This window comes from Podarcis raffonei, chromosome 8 (genome assembly GCF_027172205.1).
Source record: "Podarcis raffonei isolate rPodRaf1 chromosome 8, rPodRaf1.pri, whole genome shotgun sequence".
Lineage (NCBI taxonomy): Eukaryota > Metazoa > Chordata > Lepidosauria > Squamata > Lacertidae > Podarcis > Podarcis raffonei.
The window spans coordinates 35,544,558-35,568,005 of record NC_070609.1 but is presented as its reverse complement, the minus strand read 5'-3'; the positions used below and the strand labels follow the sequence as shown (position 1 = coordinate 35,568,005).

General features: G+C 44.0%; 2 protein-coding genes across 2 annotated transcripts in view; one reads left to right on the top strand and one right to left on the bottom strand.

Moving 5' to 3' along the window:
- NUP93 (nucleoporin 93) overlaps positions 1 to 10,503 on the bottom strand; it is a 66,378-nt gene extending 55,875 nt beyond the window's left edge. The window contains exons 1-2 of the mRNA XM_053399198.1: positions 10,412 to 10,503; positions 718 to 925 (exon numbers count right to left, since the gene is read on the bottom strand). Coding sequence (XP_053255173.1) covers positions 718 to 896 — 179 coding nt within the window. The 5' untranslated portion in view covers positions 897 to 925; positions 10,412 to 10,503. The remainder of the gene's footprint in view (positions 1 to 717; positions 926 to 10,411) is intronic.
- A 1,364-nt stretch (positions 10,504 to 11,867) lies between these two features.
- Positions 11,868 to 23,252, top strand: POLR2C (RNA polymerase II subunit C). The gene is made up of 9 exons (XM_053399201.1): positions 11,868 to 12,115; positions 13,952 to 14,001; positions 14,973 to 15,041; positions 16,471 to 16,523; positions 17,214 to 17,342; positions 18,269 to 18,320; positions 19,090 to 19,258; positions 20,851 to 20,925; positions 21,561 to 23,252. Exons 1-9 carry the CDS (start codon positions 12,030 to 12,032, stop codon positions 21,703 to 21,705), a joined length of 828 nt encoding a protein of 275 aa, XP_053255176.1. The 5' UTR covers positions 11,868 to 12,029; the 3' UTR covers positions 21,706 to 23,252.
- The last annotated feature ends 196 nt before the right edge of the window (positions 23,253 to 23,448 follow it).

Below are 23,448 nucleotides of genomic sequence, written 5' to 3'. Positions count from 1 at the left end.
ACAAGCTGTATGTATTTATCAACTTCCAAAACTGCATCACTGAAGCTTTATTTTCCGCAGAAGTAAGCTAGTTTGGACCTTAAACTGCCTCTGTGTGGTGATTGGAACTGGGGGCAACTTCCACTACATGGGCATCTCACCTTAGACTCCCAACACTAATGACCACTCCCAACAACTTCATGTAAGTGTTAAATGGCATCAGAGACAATATAGTGCTCTGCAGCACCAGTAGATCAAAAGCAAAGGGCTGAGAAACAATAATCCAGTGCTACTTTTTGCCCCTGGAGATACAACTGGACCCACTGTGAAACAGTGCCCCTGATACCCATCTCCTGTAGACAGTCCAGGAGGATACCACTGTCAATAGGATTTACTAAGAGAAACAGGTTCACAATCTCCCCTCTCAATAGAGGTCATCCATGAATCAAGGAAGATTCATTCCTGAACCCAGGTTGGAATGGGTACAGATAATAATCCGCCCTTCCTCCCCAAATGGTGTCTAGGACAGCCCACAATAAAATTATATAAAAGCAATTTAAAAATACATCATAACACATTCCACAGAGAATATAAAAAGAATGACCTGCAGTGCAACCCTAAGCATATTGATCAGAATTCAGTCCCAAGGGGTTCATTGGGGTTTACTCCCTAGTTAGGTCTGCTGCTATAAGCATCTTACCAACAAGACCAAAAGCTTCAAGCAAACCAGGAACTTACGCCTTGACATCTGCCGTCTCCTGGGAAGTGCGGGTCAGTGTCCGGGAGCGCAGGCGCTCTCCTGCTTGCTGGATCTCTTGGAGGTTGCGTTCGACATGAGGAAGCTCAGCGATGCCCTCTGTTTCTGCTGCAAGCTGCTCTGCCTGCTGCAGGAGCTCCCCAAACCCTTCCCCATCCATTTGGGAGGCTGCTCACTGCGTGGACTGACCTGAGGGAAATGGGTATGAAAAGGCACGTCAGAAAGAATGGAATGTACAATCATGACAACCTGAAAAGGCTACTGACAACAACGTCAGCCTCCAATTAACCCGTGTGAAAAAATAATAGAATGAAGCTTGCTGTGGTCAGTTTTATGGATAAAAGCAAAATATTTGCCAGTCCATCACCTACACATCACTTGAGCATAAAGAGGTAACCCTAAAGACTGTAAAAATTCTAGTGACTGTCATTAAAAGAAAGGTCTCAGTGATGGTCTCAGAGTTTTAAATTGTATAATTTTTAATTTGATTCAGCAATTTATGGGCTTGTAATGGCTGGTGGCTTATAGAAATTTCTATCTATCACTGGAGAGGTGGTATGGTAAGCTCATCGCACAAATGGCATTGTTACTCAACTCCAACAAAGGGTTAACTGTAAGGCTAGCTTAGCATCCATACCACAAGAAATGTACAGAACAGGGGTAGCATAGGTAAGTCTTTCTTACCAAACCTGTCATGATTTGTTTTTTCCATGTAAAAATGAAATCTGAATGTAAGCTTATTAAAGCCTTCACTTATCATCTTAGGTAACTTTAAGAGGAACTAGAAAAAATGATGGCTGATAAGGCTATCTATGTCATGATGGCTGTATCCTACTTCCAGACCTGGAAGAAGAGCAGCATGGGAACAACAGCAGGAGAGCTAGAACCCTCCTGTACTGCTTGTGGGCTTTTCAAAGGGCCAGATAAAGGCCTCATTTGGGCCCCCAGGCCTGTGCTAAAGCAAGAAAGGGAGAGCCAAGAACCAACACTGCTCTACCACAGAGGCTTAGTTGCACAGCTATGTCACCTGAAAGACCTGGAAGCAATGGACGCCATGGCCATTGCCATAAAAGTGACACAGGCTGACTGCCACAGACCACAAAGATAACTATGAGCTGTGAGCCAAGCAGTCTCTGCTTCTAAATTTAAGCTCTGATCACTACCTCACAAAGTGGTCTCAGACAAGCTATATTATGGGGATATTGATTATGATTTTTATTATCTTAATACATGCCTATCTTACAGGGCTGTTATAAGGATGTGTCAGCTAAACATGAAGTTAGAGTATTTTGAATTAAGTGTTATATAAGTTATTTGTATTGTTATGACCAAAAGGCCCTGAAGCATCAGTGCTACTCCCCTTTCCTTGAAAGCTCCTCAAGTTCAAGTCTCTGAAAATTATTTATATGTTTGTTGACAATTTATATTCTGCTTAGTGACAATTATCTCTAAGCTGTGTACAGCAAGTTTAACAAATAAAATAGAAACAAACTCAGATAAAAACTAACAGATAAATAGAAATACCATGTGGTCTTTCAAATGAGCTAGTCTTAAAACAAATTACAGGAGTGGGATGTGATCGTTCAATTTAAGCTTTGATCCCAAGTGGTTGCTTTGCACTTTCTTCTATATATTTCAAGCTTAAGGTCCATGGAAAAGCTAGAAATCTAGAAAATATTGCTGTAGGGAAGGGCTGTGCTTTGGGCCCAGCTCCTGAAGTTCCAGACCTCCTATAGAAGCCAGCTCAGTGTTGTAGCTGAAACCCTTGCAGATTTCAGAGGAAAGACTTACCAGCAGCAGCTGGCAGGAATCTGATATCCTAATCACAGTTATCTTCCAAAAACCCACAAGGGGCTCCCATCCGACATTAACACTTTTCACATGTATTCCCGCGTAGGAGTCATTTCAAAGAACTCTCAGGGAGGAATAAGTTATGCCAAAACAGGCTGCAATCTGTTAAGTGCTTTAAAAGCCAGAATTTATAAAGCTTGATTTTCACTGTGCCAACCCCACTCCATAGTCTTACTTTTCACTTCTGTTTGCATTAATCTGCCTGTGGTAGTTTATTTCTCTTCTTATGTGAAATTTGTTGATCTGTCCGATCTAACCTTTTGTGGAATTCCCAAAGCATCTGAGTCAGCCCATCCTCCACTCTGTTTAAGGCAACATTTCACTATAAGGGTAGAAATAGAAGCAATACTTGATGGTTCAGACAAACTGCTAATAGGTATCAGTATAAGATGGGGTGGAAATCTTTCTTAGCCTAAGGGCTGCAATTCCCTCATGGGCAAATTTCTGGGTGTCACATGCCTCTGCTGGGCAGGGCCCTACAGAAAAGTAGGCACAGGAACATATATGATTATACCCTTTGCATAGTAGGCTATGTTCAGTTAGAGGTTTCTATGCACACTTCCATTTCTCCATCCAGGCAATCAAAAGTCATTATTACACTTCCAGAATGCAAAAAAAGAAAGAAAGAAAGAAAGAAAGAAAGAAAGAAAGAAAGAAGCATTTGAGGATGTATGGAACACGGCTGATCAGAGGAATGTAGCCTAGGGAGGGGTGTGTGGCCTGAGCAAAGCCCCAGTGCCCAGTGAAAGAGGCCTGGAGGGCTGCCTTTGGCTTCTGGGTCTAAGGTCCACCACCCCTGATACAAATAAAGCCACTTCCCCTCATGCCATGACACTTAAGGGTGATCAAGAAGCAGAATCCAGGATAGTGTTATGTAGGTAAGAACAGGCTTCAGTGGCTGGGGTCTAGAAGGGTCTAGAATATGCTTGTCCCTACAGGGAAGTGTGCAGTGTGCACCCTGGAACCCAAGGCACAGAGAGCATATATGCCCTTTCCCAAGATATGGCCTACCCATTCTGACAAGGCTTTGCTCCTGAAGAAGAAAAGTTAATCCCAGAATTCATGCAAATGCCAAAAAATGCAAATAATCAGGCTGGCCCAAACAATGGAGACCATGTGAACCTCCCCTATCGCCAGGCCCTGGGCTCTTTGCTAACGTAAATGGCCATCAGACTTCAATAATCCAATAAATAGCGCAGGCGGTGGCCATGGAAGCCAGGGAGAGAGCCAGGTTACAGAGAAAAGGCAATTTCATGCCCTGCAATGCAGTACAGGATGTCGCCTCAGCATCTCCTTGCAAGCTGCTTCCCCTTTGGCAGAGAATGACTGTGCACGCTGACAGAAAAGCCTCTGCTGGCAGACAGTGACCAAAGCAGTTGCCCTCCCACCCAGTTAAGGCTGCCACTGCCGGTTCCAGAAGGTGCAGCAGTGCGTCTGGTACTGACAGAAGGAACAGCACACGCTCCACTTTGATCCGGTTCACTTCCCTTTTTCATTAACTACATCATCGGTAAGACGACACCAAGAGCACCAGCAAACTTCTGCGACGACAATGAAGCCAATAAGTATGTAAAGCAAAGCACACTCCATGGGCTGCTTCCGATGATGCATTTCCCTGCTCTCGCTTTTGAACGGCACACAGGGAAGCAACCATAAATCAGTATAAAACACACATGCAAATCTGTAAAAATGCTGGAATGATCCTGAGAATATTGCTAGATTTAACCCACACCTGGCCTTTCTTCTATCCAAACAGCAAGAGTGGGGTGGGAAGGGCAGTAGGTGGAGAAAATTGGAGTGAGGATCAGGCATCTCTCAAACCAACCTCACTGAAAATTATTAGAAATGTAAAAAGGTACTGTTACGTTTATTTTAAAATAAAATAGTACTTTTATTTAGAAATAGTACTCTTAAACTGAACTGTGCAAAAAGCATTGGTAAGGCTAGCTGACAGCACTGGATCACAAAATGTGATTCAGAACCTGGGTTAGCCTCGACCAGCCATCCCCAAACTGATGCCGTCCTAATCTTTGGACTACAACTCCCATCAGCCCTAGCCAGCAGAGTTATGCTGGCCAAGACTGATGGGAACTCTAGTGCAAAATGTCAGCAGCGTACCTACAAAGGCTGGTATTTGTACCAAGAAAAGCTTGTCCCACAAATCTCCAGATAAAACTGCATTTGAATCAAAGCCTTGGCATTCTTTACATTTTCTAAAAGTGAAGGTTTTAATAAAAGGCTTAAAAACAATATAATAAACATCCCCGTAACTGGAGCCTCTTTATACATCTCTGTTCCACAGCACCAAATTATGAGTCAGGAACTAAACTACAGGTGTAGGAAGCCTATAGAAACCTAGCTTTCAGTACTACCCTTGCAGGGAAGCTTGAAAGGGTAAAAAGAAAACTCTGATATACTGTACATAGTTCCACACAATATAAATCTAGCTAGTGAGAGAGTCAGATTTGATGTTAAAATGGTATGTTTAAAAACAAATAGAAAGCTCAGTTTTCCTAGGTTAAAATGGTTAAGCAGTTTTGTATGTGAAAATTTCAGCTCTCAGTTCTTAAAAACAGCTAAAACTAGTCTCATTCATAAAAGCTAGAATTCAAGCTGCACCTTAAAACCTTGGCAAAAAAAAAGTACAAGCAGACAGTAATGGATGCTAAGAAAGAATTTTAAAAACACATTGCTAAATACTGGGGGAAGGACATCCTGTTTCATTGAAGCAAAATGGGAAAGTGCTGCCTCAGCTGAAGCCTCCCTTATATCCCTTGGATTTTGCAATCTGTGGGGAGTGAATTCAGGAGGCAGGGTCCAACAATAGAAGGCTATGTCTGATTATGGCGAATTTTGAATGAAGACAACAGCAGGGGCAGGAGTGGGGGCGAGATACTTAAGTGCTCTTGTTTTTCAATGGCTATTTAGCCCTGGACCAGCCAAGAAATAGGGGGCTTTCTTCCCAAATGACAGGATTCAATATTTTCCAGACCACTGGTGCACAGAAGTTATAGCCTTTACATGGATAGAATTTTACTGCATTCAAGGGACTGCAGTCAGACTCTTAATGTGGTTGCTCAGTATGGAAAGCAATAGCACAGTCATGAGCGGAATGATGCCAGAATCATCACATCTGGCTGAGGAAAAAGCAACAACTGAGACCCCAAAGAGGTGGATCTGGCAGAAGGTAGTAAACTAAGTTCTCTGAATCAAATAGTTGTCCAAAAGCCAGGTAGAGCAAAACTCATCAAAATCAAGATTGAAGATCTGTCAATAGTTCCTTCTGCATTAAGCCAATATTTGTGCTCTGAAACAACAACCTCCATTAAAATGAAACTATAACATTTGGAAAACAGAACAGAGAAATAGCCAACTTCTAACAGGAAAATAACCAGTCTACAGTTTATCACTTGGTGAAACTTAAGAACATAAGGGCCTACAGATTAGGCCAACATCCTGTTCTGACGGTGGTCAGAAATATCAAACAGTGCCTGAGGGCAACACCGCTCTCCCCTGTTGGGCTATCCAGCAACTGCACATGGTTGGATGGGTCAATTAAATGGAATGCTGGGCCATTCATTTTCCTCTAGTTGGTCAATGCAACTCTTGCCAATATACAATGTATGTGCATATGTGTGTGCGCACAGCTCATTCCCGTTGATTATGTATCCATTTATAAAGGGCTCTTGTTCCAGAATAGGAACTTTTTTCAACCTAAGGGCCACATTCCCTTCTGGGGGTCATTTGTCAGGGGGGAGTGGGGCCAGAGGCAAAAGTAGGCACAGCAATGAACATAAATTAAACCTTTGTACAGTACACTAGTTTCTGCACACACACTAACACCCCACTCTGTATCCTCCACACAAGTAAGCAAGAGGCATTATCCGAGTTCGATGACACATTCCAGTCCGGCAAAAACACTCAAGCTGGTGAGAGGTGTGGCCTGGGCAGAATCCTAAAGGAAGTCTGGAAGGTAGCAGCCTGGGGTTCTCCACTGCTGCTGCAGCACTTTTTCCAGTGACAGATTGAAAGTAGAAATTTCTGGCTTGACTGCAGGAGAGTAGGAGGTCCCCCAGGGCTGGCTAAGGCAGAGAATGAGGCCTGGGCTTGCTTCTCCAACACTGCTGTCTGCTTCTCAGCTATGCAGCCTACAACTATACCTGCATTGCAGATGGGGCTTCACTTGCTACTCCAGTTGGCCTCTCTCATACCTCTGATAAGTTGCAGCACACTGGACCGAAAGGTTAGTCTCTAATGCTCTAAACCATTTTTTAGACCCTCATCTCTTCCTTCTCCCTGATTCTCATCCACTTCAAATCAAGGTTGTTGCCACCAGCTGATCCTTCTTCAGCTTGATTCCTTATCCTGGAAGAGGCTTACACAGTCTCTCTCTCCTCCACCACCTTTTTTTAATAAAGCAACTGACAATCACTATGTTGGGGAATCATTACTCAAGCAAATACAAAATGGATTTGTGGACGCTAGGCAGGGAAACAGAGTTTCTTTCCTTTGCATCCACTAAGAACTAAAGGCAACAAAATTTAGTTCTCTCTCTCACACACAGAACTCCACATACATGCCAGATAGTCTCCTGTTACTCTGCCTGCATAGGAAGAGTAAAAGTGTGAGGTGGAAATTGTGCCTGGGTGTTACCTGTTCAGTGTTCATGCCACAGCCATACCAAAAGGTGTTGCGGACCCAAGCAAGAGACAAGACAATATATTTGTGTGCCATTCCCCAAGTCCCACTCATTTAAACAATGCTGAGGAGGAGGCATTCCTGGTGGATTGCATATTAAAAGGTAAGCTCCATCTTGAAGAAAATAAAACTGGAGCACAAAATTAGAGAAGATGCATGCTGATAGGCTGTCTTCAAGATTAACCACTCTAAAATGACTCAGAATGTATAATGAGAGATTCAGGAGAAGTCCTAAGAAACATTTCACAAAGCCCAGACAATTTAGGATTCATACAGAGACTCCATTCCATTACGATAGCTCTAGCCCTGCAATGCAGGTTCACTTGATAAAACACATACAACACCAATGGACAATGCACATTTGCAATGTAAAACAATCTTGTGTAGTAAAGAAAATGACATTGTGCTATTTCAATGCACAGCCCACTCTGCAGACAGGGACAAAACAAGTCACACTGCTTTGTACACAATTTCCAGTTAATAACTCTGTTGCTGAACATCAAGAACTTCCCATATTACGATAGCTGAGTTCACACCAATCCTATAGTCTGCTTTTAGTAGTGTATTTAAAATTCCTCCTCCTAAGTCCAAGAGAGTTCAGATACATCCAGCTCTAAAAAGAGTGCTAAAAGCATTCCAATTAATAGTGCAAGATTCAACACTACATCACACACACACACACACACACACACACACACACACTGGCATGCCTCTAGGGTGCTCCAGCTCAAGACTGCAAAATATTTTTTATGCCCATTAACTAGAGCAAGATTTCATAGCTGCAACATCACTTCTGTGTCAAGGACCTTTGTGAGATTCGTCGCAAGAAAGGAACAGGACTAATCATTTTGGCAAGGTAGTTTCCGTGCTGTTTTCATGCTATGTTAACTAGTTAGTAATGAAGAGTTAATGTAGCTTTACATAATCCTGGTGAAAAGCAGGATGTGCAGTGTTCAGCCTTTTCTAAAGAAAGTAGCAGACATCTTGAAAAATAAAGGTTTGGGACTTCTCCTGGGCCCAACCACCTTCTGAATACCAAGGAAGTAGCTGTGGCCAGAGGACGTTTGCCCAGTTTAGGCTGGTGCACCAACTATGATCATTTCTGTATCTAGCCACAGTAACACGTCTTGGTTACATAAAGACTGTACTACTGCTATGTACTACATGAGGCTACCTATGAAGAGAACCTCTGGAAGCTTTAACTGGTCCACAGTGTGGCTTGGGATGCTCATGAATGTGGGAAAATATTGTGATCACTTAAGGAGAACTGCTCTAGTTAGCAATACATTTCTAGGTGCAATTAAAGTTCTGGAGATTACCTTTATAAACCCCAAATGGCTTGGAGTTCAGGGAACCTAAAGGAATTCCTTCTCCCATACACAAGATGGAGAGGTCCTTCTCTATATCATGACGCAGGGTGATGATATGTTTGTTGGCACATGCAAGAGGGTCTTTTCTATGGCTGCATCCCAGCTGTGGAGATTTCCCTGTGTGGCATTCAACTGCCCCCTCACCTTTGAGTTTCCACCACTTTCTGCAGACTTGCTCAGAAGAAAGTCCCAGTATGCTCAATGGGCTTTATTCCTCCATTGTACACAGAGCTTTGACACTACCCAGCAACAACAACCAGAAGCCTGCTAAAGTGAGGCAAGGATCTAAATTGTATTATCTCAGAGAGCTAAAACAAAGCAGAGTCTTATGGCAGTTCAATGACTAACAAATTTATTATGATAAATAGCAGTGTAACAAAATAGCTAAGAGACTTGAGTTGTAAACTCTTCTAGATTCATTGAGCAGCTGTAGGCAACACATTCCCCCTCAGTCTCATCCTCATATATGTTCATATCCTTGTTTCTGAGAGTGCAAGTCTAGATGTTCGTATAAAGACTGTAAGTTCATATCCCTGTTTCCTGTCCTTATGGATTCTAGACTGCTAGCTCAATGACACATGTTTTTACATATGCTAACCAAAAATATGGGGGCCCCTTTTAGACAAGTTTGCTAGCTCTGCCTGCTGTCATTCTCCCAATTGTGCAGAGTGCAATTACAATTGTGGTGGGAAGCAGTGCTAACAGGACTGTCCCTGGAGCTCCTCCCCACCACACTTAATTAACATTAACTTTATTAACACACCTGAAGAAGGCTACAGTAGAGTTGGACAGATGCAGAAAAAGAAATACCTTTCCTCAAGAAAGCAAACAACCCCTCTATTATTTTGTTTAAGTGTTCTGGAAGAGTATGCTAGAGGTTGATAACGCTATGAGTGATGTGATATGGATGGATAGAAAATAAATATATTGCCTTCTCTTAATATTAGAACTTGGGGATCACCAACTGATCCACAGTAGATTTAAGAAAGACAAGACAAAGCACACTTCTGCTTTAAAGAATTTGTTGTATCTAACTATAGCCATGTGAACATACAAAATCTCACTCATACAGATTCAAGACCATTGGGCTTATCTAGCTTAGTGCTGGTAGTGGCTCATCCTGGTCTCAGGCGAGGCTTCTTCCATCATCTACTTTATCTGGAAGAACCATTGATTAAACACGGAACCTTTTACGGGCAGAACTGGCAGCTTTAGGAGAGGTTTAGAAAAATCCAAGGCGACGGTTACCGGTGGCTGCACAGTCCTTTGCATGTCTACTCAGAAGTAAGCTCAATGGGCCGTACTTCCAGTTAAAGGTGTGTAGGTCTGCAGCCCAAGTGGTTTGGGTGACAAACCCACAGAGCAGGAAGAGATCTGCTGCTGTTAGCCAATGATTTCAAAATAGAGCCCCCAGGTGCAGAGGCAGTCTGGCTCCGGACAGTTTCTCCATGGTGTTGGGGATAAGCAGGAAGGAGCAACCCTCACCCCCCGCTATCTAGTGAGCGACCGCTGTTTGGAAGCAGGACGCTGGGTCAAGCGGCCCCTTCTGCCCTGGCGTTAATGGTGTTCGGCACCTTAAAGCGGGGCGGGAAGGGTGGAAGGCGGCACATCCGGGTACTAGGGCCTACGGCTGAGGAAGGAAAAAAGGGGCTGTAAACGCGTGCCGGGCCCGAAACACGCGTGAGGGAGGCTAAGGTTGAAAGCTCCCCTCGGCTGCGTCCGCTCCCCGCCATCCCCCAGCCAAAGGGCTTCTTACCGTTCTCGCTTCGCTTCCTCGGTCCGCCGCGAGCCCGTCACGTCAACGCTGTTCTGCTCCGCGCCGCGCGCTCTGATTGGAGGAGAGTCCGGCTTCTCCCAGCAGCCACCGCGGCCGCCTTATTTCCACGCTAAATATAATAAGGCACTAAGAACAACGGACAAAAATTTTTTTTGTTAGATAAATAGCTCGGGGGCGTAAGACTTGTCCCACTGCTTAGAGTAGGTCCGGAAAGCACCCTCTTCATTTCACGACAGCGGGAGGTGGAGGGAGGGTCAGCGGCTGTCGAAAATACCCGGATGTGAGCGAAGGCGAGGCAGCCACGCTCCCTCCGGTTGCAATCACTACTACATGGCTTGGTTGCCATGGAGACAGGAGGCCCCAAGAGCTTCATATCTCTTACTACAACCCGGAGATTTGGGGAGGAGAGCAGTTATATTCCCTCCCCCACAAAGATGCTCCTGCTGCATTCATCAATCAAATAGGAGATTAAAACGGAAATGTTTTATTTTATAGATTTATGATAAGCCACCTTTCAAACAGGTGATAAAAGAGTAATAACAAATCAAGGAATGCCCTTAGCATTAAAATGTATAAAATAAACCAGAAGGATAAAGAAAAAGCAGTAAAATATGTTGAATTTTTTTTATCAGAAGGCTCAGCACCTCACCGCATAGAGCAAGGATTTATTGCATCTAGCCTTGCAGTGGCATCTCAAATATTAAGGCTGCAATCTTAAGCGCATATATTTTATCATTTTTTATATTAGGCTGGTCCTAAGAAAATGCCCAACTGTGGACTTTGGAATGTATCCTGTATACAGGCAAAGTAAAGTAACCTTACTGGGGCTTACTTCTGAGTACTGTAGACTCAGAATATAGGATTGCACTGAAACAAATTCATTATGGTTTCAAGGCCACCGTCCACTTCATCGTGGTAAAATCACCTCCATTTTTTGTTGAATAAATAGCGATGCACAAGATACCCTTTGAAGCTTTCTAGTGTGATAGGAATTTTTAGGTCTTAGATATATGTTAAATGTTCATAAGTGTACCTTTACAACACTAGCTATGAAATGCAACAAGTGCTTGGACCAGTCACAAGGTCTTGGGTCATTCTACACATTGTGGTATAGTATCTGGAGGAAACAAAATGATAGCAAAGTTGTGCGCTATGCTTTGTTACCGAAATTGCGTTTTACTGTGTGATGCTTTTAATGCAAGCTGCACTGGGAGGAAAGGTGGGATATAAATATGAGGACAACAACTGAAGCACTCCTCCAAAGTCCTTATAAATACGCAGCCGACGTGATTACTGTGACAGAGTTTGTGTCCCATGTGCAGATGAAGGAGGAGAAGCAGCAGCAACAACCACAACCCCACGTATCCAGGCGAGGGAAACATCCCCTGGCTTGCGGCGGATAGCCCACCAGAGCCACAGAGGAAAGCAGAGAGCAGCGACCACGAGGCAGCCGCCCAGGCCAGGTCATCCGGGTCGCTGGGGGGCGAGCAAGGAACTGTGAGCCGGCGCTGGGCGGCGCCTCTCCCAGGCAGGAGGCGCGGAGGAATTGTCCCCGCTCCTCCTCCAGGTCCTGGTGCTTCTGCCGGGCGGCCCCGCCATGCCTTACGCCAACCAGCCGACGGTGCGCATCACGGAGCTCAGCGACGAGAACGTCAAGTTCATCATCGAGAACACCGACCTGGCGTGAGGACAGGCGGGGGGCTACGGGCGTGGGGTCGGGGCCTCCGCAAGCCTCCCCCGGGCGGGTTCCTCTCGGGCCGCGCTACTACCGGCTCGCCGCGCGCCTTGAACCCCCCGCTCTCAACTCACTGCATGCACATCGAAGAGAGAAGAGCTTTGGGGGCTCAAAACGCAGGGGGGGCGCGCAGCTAGTCTAGCAGCCACATCCCCCATTGGGAAGCCCGAGTGCAGGGCCAGAGAGAGCACTCTTCTCTGCCTGGGGATGTTCAGGATTCAGGGGGCTCTGGCCTCCCACGGGAGGGGGGCAGCGCGTGGATGTTGTGGGTAGTAGCCGTGGATTCACAGTGCCGGATTTACGTATAAGCTAAACAAGCTATAGCTTAGGGCCCCACTCTCTTGGGGACCCCCCAAAAAATTAAAGGGGGAAAAACTGGGTGTACTTTGATAAAATACACATTTTGTTATGTGCAAATGGCTTTAGATACCTATTAGGTCCATAAATTACCATATAGCATGTATTCAACAACAAAAAAGTGACACTTTGTTGTTGACAAAGGACAGCTGGATTACCTTCAGTAGTTTAGGGCCTCATCAAACCTAAATCCGGCCCTAGTCATAGACCCCATGAATTTTAAAACCAGCTGGCCCTCACCACGTCTTGTGGGAGAGAATGCCACTGATTAACTGTGCTGTGTGAAAAAGTCATTTATCTGCCCTGAAGTCATCCCACATTCAACAGGTTACAGCACTATGGGGCTTTTTAGGTTAGAGAAAAGGTGAGGAAGGCCAGGACATGATGGAAGTTTATAAAGTTATATATGCCGTAGAGAGAGATCCCTCCTCCACATAACACTAGAACTTGTGGACATTCAGTGATGCTGAATGTTGGACGTTTCAGGACGGATGAAGGAAAGTCCTTCATGCAAGCGCATAGTTAAACTCCCACAGGAGGCAGCAATGGCCACCAACTTGGATGACTTTCAAAGAAGATAGATTTGTAGAGGATAGGGTTGTTGATGGCTGCTACCTGCAGTGGCTATGCTCTGCAGGAATGCTTCTGAATACCAGTTGCTGGAAACTACAGGAGGGGAGAGGGCTGTTGTGTTCTGGTCCTGTTTGCGGGTTTCTGTTTGGGGCATCTGGTTGGCCACTGAGAACAGGATGCTTGGCAATGCAAGTGCTTGTTCTTCTGGTTAAAGAGATGCTAACAATATCTGTAGGAACTATAACAACTCTAACTATAACTCTCTCTATGTAATCGTTCTATAGAATATTAAAAACAGTTCAGAATGAATCTGTCAGCAGCTGCTATGTGTAACATAGCAAAGTCTGTACTATTGGGCACATTAGTGATCATATGCATGCATAAGCCCTGGATGAGGAAGACTCTGGAGGGTAGCACTTTGGGCAGATAACACTTAGAAACACATGCACACATCCCTAAAATACCAAGCAGGAAAGGACTATTGGTTTCCTCTGAAATTGGCCCAGTCATTTCCCATTAAGTCTACACTGTGCCACTGACTCTTAAAAGACCTGTTTTCCTCAACACAACTTGTGGTTTTTCTCTTCAAACTGCCCCCACCCTCTGCTTCTCTGTTGCATTGAAATAATGAGTCTCTTGCAAGATCCCCTCCATGGCCTGGTTGTGGTTCCTTTGCCCTGGCTGCCTTGTCTCAGGGCTCTGATCCATAGCAGAGTTTTAGAGGGAGATTGCACCCAAGGGACTTCAGAAATAGTTCTCAAAGCACGAGCTGAGAAGGGGGCTCATAACTTCACACACGTGGTTCAGAAATACAATTCAGATTGTATAAAAACTGTTGTTTTTTTCTATTCTAGGGTAGCAAATTCCATCAGGAGAGTCTTCATTGCTGAAGTTCCCATCATAGGTATTTCCCCATTTTATATTTTGTCTCTTCTTGCAAGATAATTATATTGCTAGGCTGATCAAAGATGCTGGTGCGCATGCACATGCATCATACACACACAATATGTTTCTGTCCTATTTCAGATATTGTGGTCCACAAGCTGCACTCAGGTAGTCCTCAGAAAGGTTGAGATATCTGAACTGGGCCTTCCTTGCACTTGATTTCCCCCTTCCCTGACACTGGAGATTGAGGCAGTTTTTCCCAGGGTTGGATTTATCAAACAGGCTAGCAAAGTCCTGGCTTAGGGACCATGATTTTCACATGATGGCACTGGTGCAGTGTGCTAATTAACTCCCCCACCCCAAAGAATACAATTAAAAGGGGTTCTTTTCCAGAGCTTGGTCTGGGGCCTCTTAGTGGTCTTCAAAACACAGCACTGTTTTTGATTATGCTGGCTCTGAAGGGGGGATTTAAGTGGTCTACCAAGACCCCAATTTTCAAGCTCTCTTGCAAGGAAAGAAGAAAAAATATTATTCATCCTGGTCAGTAACCTAGATTTGAATGTATTACTTAGAAAAAGTTGTGCTTTTGCATGCTTCTCTAATAGCGTTGAAGTTTTCAGCTCCATACTAAAGTGGACTGCCAAGGCTTCTCTCAAGGCCCTCCAGAACTGTAGTCCTCTAAGAAAATTCCAGGTCTCTAGCAGAAAATTTTCAGCATCGCCCCAGTCTGCAGTTCTCAAAGGAACTTGGGGGCCACTCTTTACAACCAAACCAATTTAGGTTTGTCATAGACCACACAACTCCCATCAGCCCCAGCATCATGTAGCTGTACTGTCTGGAGCTGACAGAAATTGTAATCTGAAACATATGGAGAGCACCAGGGGAGAAGCCTAGTTTGAAGTGTAGATGTGCCTCAGAGCCCACATTCTCTTACCGTTGATGGGTGAAAAAGTATTTTCTCATTTTGGGTTCTTACTGTCTTGTTTGCAGCCATAGACTGGGTCCAGATAGACGCCAACTCCTCTGTACTCCATGATGAGTTCATTGCACACAGGCTGGGTGAGTACGTAGAAGATGGAATGAAGGAAAACAAAAAATACAACCCCTCATTACTCTTTAAAGAGGGGCAGCATTAGCCTGTGGTGCAGCAAGTCTTGTAGTGTCTTAAAGACTAGCAAGTGTATTATGGTAGAAGCTTTTGCGGTCCAGAGTCCACTTCATGAGATTCATGTACCTGTTGTTTTTTACTTATCACTTATAAAGCACCCAAACTTTTTAAACATTGTACAGCAGTTGCACAGTTCACCAACGTGATGCCCTCCAAATGTTGAACTGAACTCTCATCATCCCATTGCCTCTTTCTCTTGCATCTTTTTAAAAAAACTATTTTCCACATATAATCGATGAGATACAATAAGGTGCATAAAGAAACAAGGAAGAGAGGCACGATGTTTTGTTATTTAGAAATCATAACAATACTTCAGCAAAAGGAATTAAAAGTGTCCCTCCATAAATCCCTGTGCATTTTAATTGTTGCAAAAACAATACATTTAAACCAAACTGCATAAAAGTTATCAGATCGTTTTCCTTTTTAATAATAATAATAATAATAAATTTTATTTATATCCCGCCCTCCCCAGCCGAAGCTGGGCTCAGGGCAGCTAACAACAATCATGCATGACTCAATGACAACAATCTCTTGCATGACTTGAATTAGCTTTTTCATAAGTGCTCATTCCCAAAGTTGTTGATCAAATCTCCATAAAAGCAGTCCTTAGGGATCTCCAATATCTTGCTATACTGATTTGAGTGGCCGTTAGTCATCAAATTAAGGGTCAAGCAGCTTGCCTTCCCCAAGGTTTCAGATGGTATAAGAGTAAGACCTGACATATATTGATCAGGCTGTATGTAATTTCTGTAGATTTGCTTGTAGCTCATGCCCTGTTAATGGCTCATATTTTCATAGAAATCTTTCATCCATATAAGCCAACAGCTTCCCAATTTTAGAATACCAACCTGTCATTATTATACAATTAAGAGTGAAAAATGAGAGGAATGAGTGCAGGGTTTGGAAGGGCTGGTTTGGTGTGCCAGTTTTTCCATACAGCTAAATGGGCTCTTAAGTTTCTCCTGCATCTTTGTGGGGGGTTTTTTCTCTTCTATCCTCTCCCCGCCAACCCCCCCCTTTGGATACTGTGATATTTCCCCAAAAAGAGACAAGCCCCAAAGTTTAATAAAATAATGAGATGTATTGGACATTTCACTATTTTATTAAGTTCCATCTGATGTTTTTTCAGTACCTTGTTGAGGTTTGTTTCCCCACCCACTCCAGTCTTTGGGGCTATTTCTTTTTTTACCTCTGGGATACTGTGAGCCACAAAAGTTATTCTGGTGTCTGAAATTTGAACAGGGAACTCTGTTTGTTGATGCTGACTGGCTGACTGCCTTCCAACCCTCACATGGCTGTTTTCACTCATTTCCTTCTTAGGTTTGATCCCACTTACCAGTGATGATGTTGTTGATAAGCTGCAGTATTCTCGGGTGAGTCTTGACCCTAGTCAGCAAACTAGATTTCTTGGAGGATCACTGTGGAAAGGGAGTTGGAGACAGAGGGCCAAAGATCTCCCTCACCACTTCAAAGGGGCCTCTCATGGACCACTTCCTTCACATCTCTTTTCCTCCTTTGTTGTCCACCAGGGCATAGTATCCTTCAGGAAGCCAGAAAGGATCCAGGAGTGTCTTGTTTCTAATTCCTTGTTTACTTGCAGACAACTAGTATATCAAACAGTCATCCTGATTTGCTTGCACAAAATTTGCAGCAAAATTAGATGACCTCGGCCATTGGTTGCTTAGTTTGTGGCAAAATTAGACCATGTTGTGTCAAGCAAACATATCTGACAAGTTCATTTCCACACCATTTTTCTTATTATTAGTAGTACATTTATATCCCAACTTTCCTCCAAGGAAACTGGTGCACATGGTTCTGCCCATTTCCCATTTCGCTAAATGATCATTTTCTGGGAATCGTGAACAAGAGAGGTCTGTTGCCTTCTTGGGCAGCTTGCATCTTCCCATAAACATCTGGTCAGCCACAGTAGGGCCGTTGGCTCTGATCCACTTCAGGGTCCTGTGTTCTAGTTCTTGGGGTGGGAGAGCAGCAGCATCACTGATGGGAGATGTTTCGAGTTGCAGTTGGACCATCCTGTCCTGCTTTTCTTCCCCTCCCTTCAGGATTGCACCTGTGATGAATTTTGTCCTGAGTGCTCAGTGGAGTTCACGCTCGATGTCCGATGCAATGAAGACCAGACCCGCCACGTCACATCACGTGACCTCATCTCCAACAACCCCCGAGTTATACCGGTCAGTACAGAGTTCCTGCTCTATCTCTGCAAAGTCTCTTAATTGTCTTTTTTTGTACAAATAAAAGTGAAGAAATGTAGGAAAGCTCCAGTGCAGGAATAAGAGAGGACAATGCCTCAAAGGTACCCCCAAATACTGTACATGCTGTTTCCATTCATTTGGTGGCCATTTGCATAACTAGTCCGTGATTTCCATTATTTCCTATGTCAGTATTTCTAATCTGGATTTTTTCCAATCTCTCTCCATTTTTCAGTGGTTACTTCCTGAAATGGTTGTAGCCAACCAACAAAGGAAAAAAACTGATTTGTCCAATGTCTCCTGCTTTCTGATTCATTTGATCTTGCTTACTTCCTCCTTCCCTCCCTCCCTGCATGGTTTCTACCCCAAAAAGGCTGCCACCCACCAGCAAAGCACAAATATGCAAGGAAATAAGGAAGCAAGCAAACTCCCGATGTTCAGATATCTGAATCTGCTGTTTTTAGCAAGCTTTGGGCATAATTCTTTATGTGCAGATAAGTGAGTTTTCGCAGGTGGACAGCAGGACCTGCATGTATATGACTCCTGATGCCTAATACACCAGGGCTCTAACTCGGTGGTAGAGCACCTGCTTTGCTTGCAGAAGGCCCCTGGTTCAGCCCTCAGCGGTATCTCTAGGTAGGGCTAGGAAATAACCCTGGAGAGGTCTGAACGCCTGGAGAGCTTCTGCCAGTCAGTGTAGACAATATTGAGTTAGAGTGACCAATCGTCTCCCTCATTATAAGGAAGCTTCCTATGCTCTGAAGTCAGGGTGGGAGAAAAGCAGATTGGGATCTAGTGGCATTCTGATACAACTCTGCAGTCCTTGTATTTAAGTGAGGAACTCAGTTTTTAAATTCAGAAGATGCAGACTGTCTTCCTGTGACCTCCTCTCTCTTGGCTCCACACAGGTGACGTCCAGGAGCAGAGATAATGACCCTAATGACTACGTTGAACAGGATGGTAGGTACCCAAGCCAAAGGCAATCTACAGGCAGAGTTAGCAATGTGATGGTATTTTATCTCTATGGAGCCATCCTTTGATGCAACTGATGTGTAATATGTATGGATACCTATGAGAAGTCCACCACAATGCACCCATATTTTGGCTTCTGGTAAGAGTTGCCTTTAGATGGCAGGATTGAGCCCCTAGGCTCCCAATTGTTGCAGGTACAATTTAGTATGTTTTCTTTAGACATCTTCATCTGTTGTGTTTGTTTTCTTTAGACATATTCACCTGCTCATTATGGAAAACTCAGTTTAAGAGAAGGTCTGTTACATGAGAAGCAACTTGTGTAAGGTGTAGGTAGGGGGAGCTCCATTCCCAGCATCCATATGCACATATATGAGTAGGGAAACATGAAGATGGGATACCCCATCCAGGAATCATGCCTGAACGGAGCTGGATTCTCTGATCAAACTAGACTTCTTTGTTTAATTCTTCCTGAATTGTATCCAATAACATAGCCTTTGAGGCCCAAGGCATTAATACACATGTTACTCAATATGGGATGAGAGATGGTCCATGTAGCTCCCCGCCCACCTTTGTGTGATCAGCACAACTGTTGGTATTGAGGGAGTGTCCTTGAACTAGATGCCAAGATCCCTGCCCCAGCAGCCCCATGATAATACACCCCCGTTTGGGCTTCTGGTGAGAGGTGATTTTGAAGGTACAAAGCATCACAGCTGTTTTACACCTCTTCACCAGTGTATCTGTGTGTGTGTTCTTTTAGACATTCTCATTGTCAAGTTACGGAAAGGCCAGGAGCTGAGGCTGCGAGCGTATGCCAAGAAGGGGTTTGGCAAGGAGCACGCCAAGTGGAACCCCACAGCAGGAGTGGCCTTTGAGTACGACCCAGATAATGCCCTGCGACACACCGTCTACCCTAAACCAGAGGAATGGTGGGTTTCCATAAAGAGGTGGTTCAAGTGGGGAAGACACAAAGTTGTCAACTTCTATTTCTTGTTTTTCCACTCTTAAATTCAGTTGACCAGATTTCTACATTGTTTATAAAAAAAAAAAAAGTTCTGAATAATGTTTGCCCGCATTTTAATACCTAATGCGACGGTCTCCTCCAAACTTGACTTCTGTAATTCGCTCTACGCGGGGCTGCCCTTGAAGCTATCCCAGAAACTCCAGCGGGTGAAGAATGCTGCAGCGAGGCTCCTCACGGGGTCTCTGCCATGGAAGCATATTCACCTAGTGCTTTTCCAGCTGCACTGGCTCCCGGTGGAGTACAGGGTCAGATTTAAGGTGCTGGTTTTGACCTTTAAAGCCCTTCACGGCCTAGGACCCTCATACCTACGGGACCGCCTCTCCTGGTATGCCCCACGGAGGACCTTAAGGTCCATAAATAGCAACACCTAGAGGTCCCAGGCCCTAAGGAAGTTAGATTAGCCTCAACCAGAGCCAGGGCTTTTTCAACACTGGCTCCGGCCTGGTGGAACGCTCTGCCTCATGAGACCAGGGCCCTGCAAGAACTGATTTCTTTCCGCAGGGCCTGTAAGACAGAGTTGTTCCGCCTGGCCTTTGGCTTGGAGTCAATTTGATTCCCTCCCCCTCTTTCTTTTTTCCTTTCTCCTCCTGTGATGAGGCTACATTTTAATGTTTCAATGTTTTAATGTTGTATTTTAATCTTGTTTTTAAGTTGTATTCATTCAACTTGTTTTTATTATTGCTTGTTAGCCGCCCTGAGCCTGGCCTTGGCTGGGGAGGGCGGGGTATAAATAAAATTTATTATTATTATTAATTCACATCTTTTCCCAGGCAATGTGCCAGTTTCTCAAACTGGGACCACTTCATTCAGGTGGTTCATAACGTGTTTGTAAAAATACAATTAAATATCATACATTATCTGGCGCAGCACATTACAATTGCTAAAACAGGCAGGAAGATCATTTAGTGCTCTGCCAAGACCTTCAGCAGTTTTCAAGTTGTCTGTTAGGAGGTGGGGGAAGTTTAGGGACCACTGTACTAATGTGCAATGTTATGCACACTTTATGCTAATTATTGTACATGGATTTTGGTTCAAGAACTGCATCACAAAATTTGGAGAGGTGCCATTTTTTTGTGATTCAGTTCTCAAACTGTTGTAGGGAGCAACAAGTTCATGTTAAAACACAAATCAAACTCTTCCTCCCCATTTTATCTCTAGTTCAAATGATAGCAAACTGTTTAGGGTATATTATGAACTTTACATCTAACATTATGCGGAAGGAACAGAGATTGGCAAGCCCTGTGAATTAAATTTTTACACATCCACAGAAAGATGCCCCAAAATGAGGGTGGGGGGCTGTCCTGCTGGCTTCCCTGATCTGTCATTTTCTGTTTGCAATCAAGGTGAGAAATAAATGCAAGGTTAAATAAATAAAATGTGCTGAACAAATTTGGTATTGCATTTCCCCCTATTTTCCCCAATATTTATGGGATGAGGGGTAGTTTGTTTTCTCCCTATGAATTCAAAATTTCTAGAAATGTTATGTCTCTATTCTAGGCCAAAGAGCGAATACTCTGAAATTGATGAAGATGAAGCCCAGGCTCCATATGATCCCAATGGAAAGCCAGAGAGGTGAGGAGTTACCAGCGCCTGGATGTCTGTATGTGTGACATTATTTTGCCCCCTACATCTTGTAACAGCAAATTCCACAGTTTTAAGTATGCGCTGTGTGAAGAAGTTTTTTCTTTTATCCTGAATCTTCCAAAAATTTGGCTTCATTGGATGTCCCCAAGTTCTATTGTTACAAGAGAAGGAGTAAAGCTTTTCTCTATCCACCTTCTCTACATATATCTATGATCTGTATGTTGAATATTGTGTTATAGCTGTAGCTCAGTGGAGGAGAACCTAATTTGCATGCAAAAGGTCCCAGGTTTATCTCTAGATAGGACTTGGAATGTCCTTTATCTTAAATCCTGGAGAGCTGCTTCCAGTCTATTTTGGACTATGTTGAGCTGGGACTAGTGGTCTGTGTATACATTCCCAGCATAACCCAGAGCACCTCTTCTTCCCTGGTGAGTGAGTGTCATCAGCCTCCATGGAAAACTGAAGCACGTTTAGACATTCACAAACAACTGAGTTGCAGTGCATCCTTCTTTTAATAAGCAGTGTCATGAAGATAGTTCTCTTGAGTTTTCCTTACTGTGTGCTGGGGCTCGAGCAAAGAGCATCTCTCTCTGAAAACCTCTCTGGCCTCTTTATCCTCTCAGGTTTTACTACAACGTAGAGTCCTGTGGCTCCCTGCGTCCTGAGACCATCGTCCTCTCTGCGTTGTCTGGCTTGAAGAAGAAACTGAGCGATCTCCAAACCCAGCTGAGCCACGAGATCCAGAGCGACGTGCTGACCATAAACTGAGTCTTCTCCGTCCCCCAGAGTAGCACCAATTCCTGAGACTCTTGCAATGTTAGTCAGGAGACTGTTGGCATGGAGACAGCCTCTGAGGAAGATTATGTCTGTTGATGTGTCTCCTGTTGCTTTGGTCTGCAACTTCCATCAGCCCCAGCCAGCATAACTGATGGTCAGGGATGATGGGAGTTGTAGTCCAAAACAGCTGGAGGGCACCAAGCTGGGGGAAGGCTGATGCTTGCCATTTTCCCCACAAAGAACTAGGCCCTCCCCCACTCTCTTCCTCCCAACAGCACAGGTTGCCTTCTGTTCTTGCCCTGCCTGGGCTTTTGAAGCAAACTTCCCCTGCCTAGCAGATGTACAGGTTACGCAACTGTTGTTTGATAGCATTTGCATTTATTACTTTTTGGAATAAAAAAAAAAATCCTTTCCCTCCTGCTTAACCATGTGTGAAAGCTTGTCTGATGCCTTGGGAAGGAGATGTCAAAGCGCTGATTTCTTTCCAGCCAACATTAAATTAATGAAGGTTGCAGATTGTCGCTCTGACAATTTCCCTTTCAGCAGTTTTTATGACCAGGGAGGTCTGGAAAGCAAAGCTCAGAACATAAAACTGTAACTTCTAATTCAGGAATCTAGTAGCTTGAGCAAAAGTTTTAGAAAAACAACACAGTTCTAGCCCTGTTGCAGAACAAGAGGAAGCTGGGAAAATGATGAGCATTCTTGTTAAAACTTATCAAGAATTTACACGCCCTTCTCTTCCCCATTCCCTTTCTATTTGCGAAGTGGGAATGACTCTGCGGGTGCATAATAGACTTCCATTGCTTGCGCCATCTTTATCCTGCCCTTCCTCCTGAACACTAAAACACCCCTATGAAAATGTGTAATGAAATGTGAAGGTTGGGAATCTCAGGTGAGAAGCCCCCAGGCTTCAGAATGGTTGCAGTATGGTTTAAAGAACCCTAACCCTCAAACGAGGGTTGTGCACCAGGAGGGCAAGGGAGAGGAGGAACTTCCCCCTCCTCTCCCTTTACCCTCAAATTAGCTCTGCAGGGATGGGGGACCATCCTGATAAGAATTTGGGAGTGTGGAGGGGCAGGAGGGCTGCTGGTTGCTTTCAACTCCAGGAGTCTCTGATTCTCTTATTGATATTGTGAGTTATGCAAGGGTAGGTCACATCCATAAGTGTGTCCCGAATCGTCCCTTGGTTCTTTTAAGGATGCTACTGAGGTCTACCTACCTGATGAGTTGTGCTGTTGTAAATGCTCACTAGAGGGCATCCTTGCTTTGTTTGATGAATGCTGAAGCAAAGTAAAAATCCCTCCTTGAGCAGCAGTCCGGTACCCATTCTTTGTTGTCATAGAAGTGATTCTGTAAGTTGACGCGCTTTACCTCTTGCATGTAGCAGCAAGGGGGATCTGTTAATTTGGGGAGAATGATCGTTTTAATAATAGCCAAAATGTCCAATATAGTATAATTCTCTCATTTCCACCTATTTATTAATGTTTTGCCAAACATGTTTATTATTTCAAAATAAACTGTTCATATTTCTGAATATATATATGCCTAAATATTTTAATTTGCACTGAGTGACGCCCAATGAGTTTAAAACACACGATTTATTATTATTTTTTGTTACATTAACTGCCTGCCCAAAATCTGGAATTGAATACAGAGAAAATGAGAAGGGAAAGGAAATTTTAACTCAATTGCAAATGAGTTACTCAGTGAGTGCATTTTTTTATTTCATAAAAT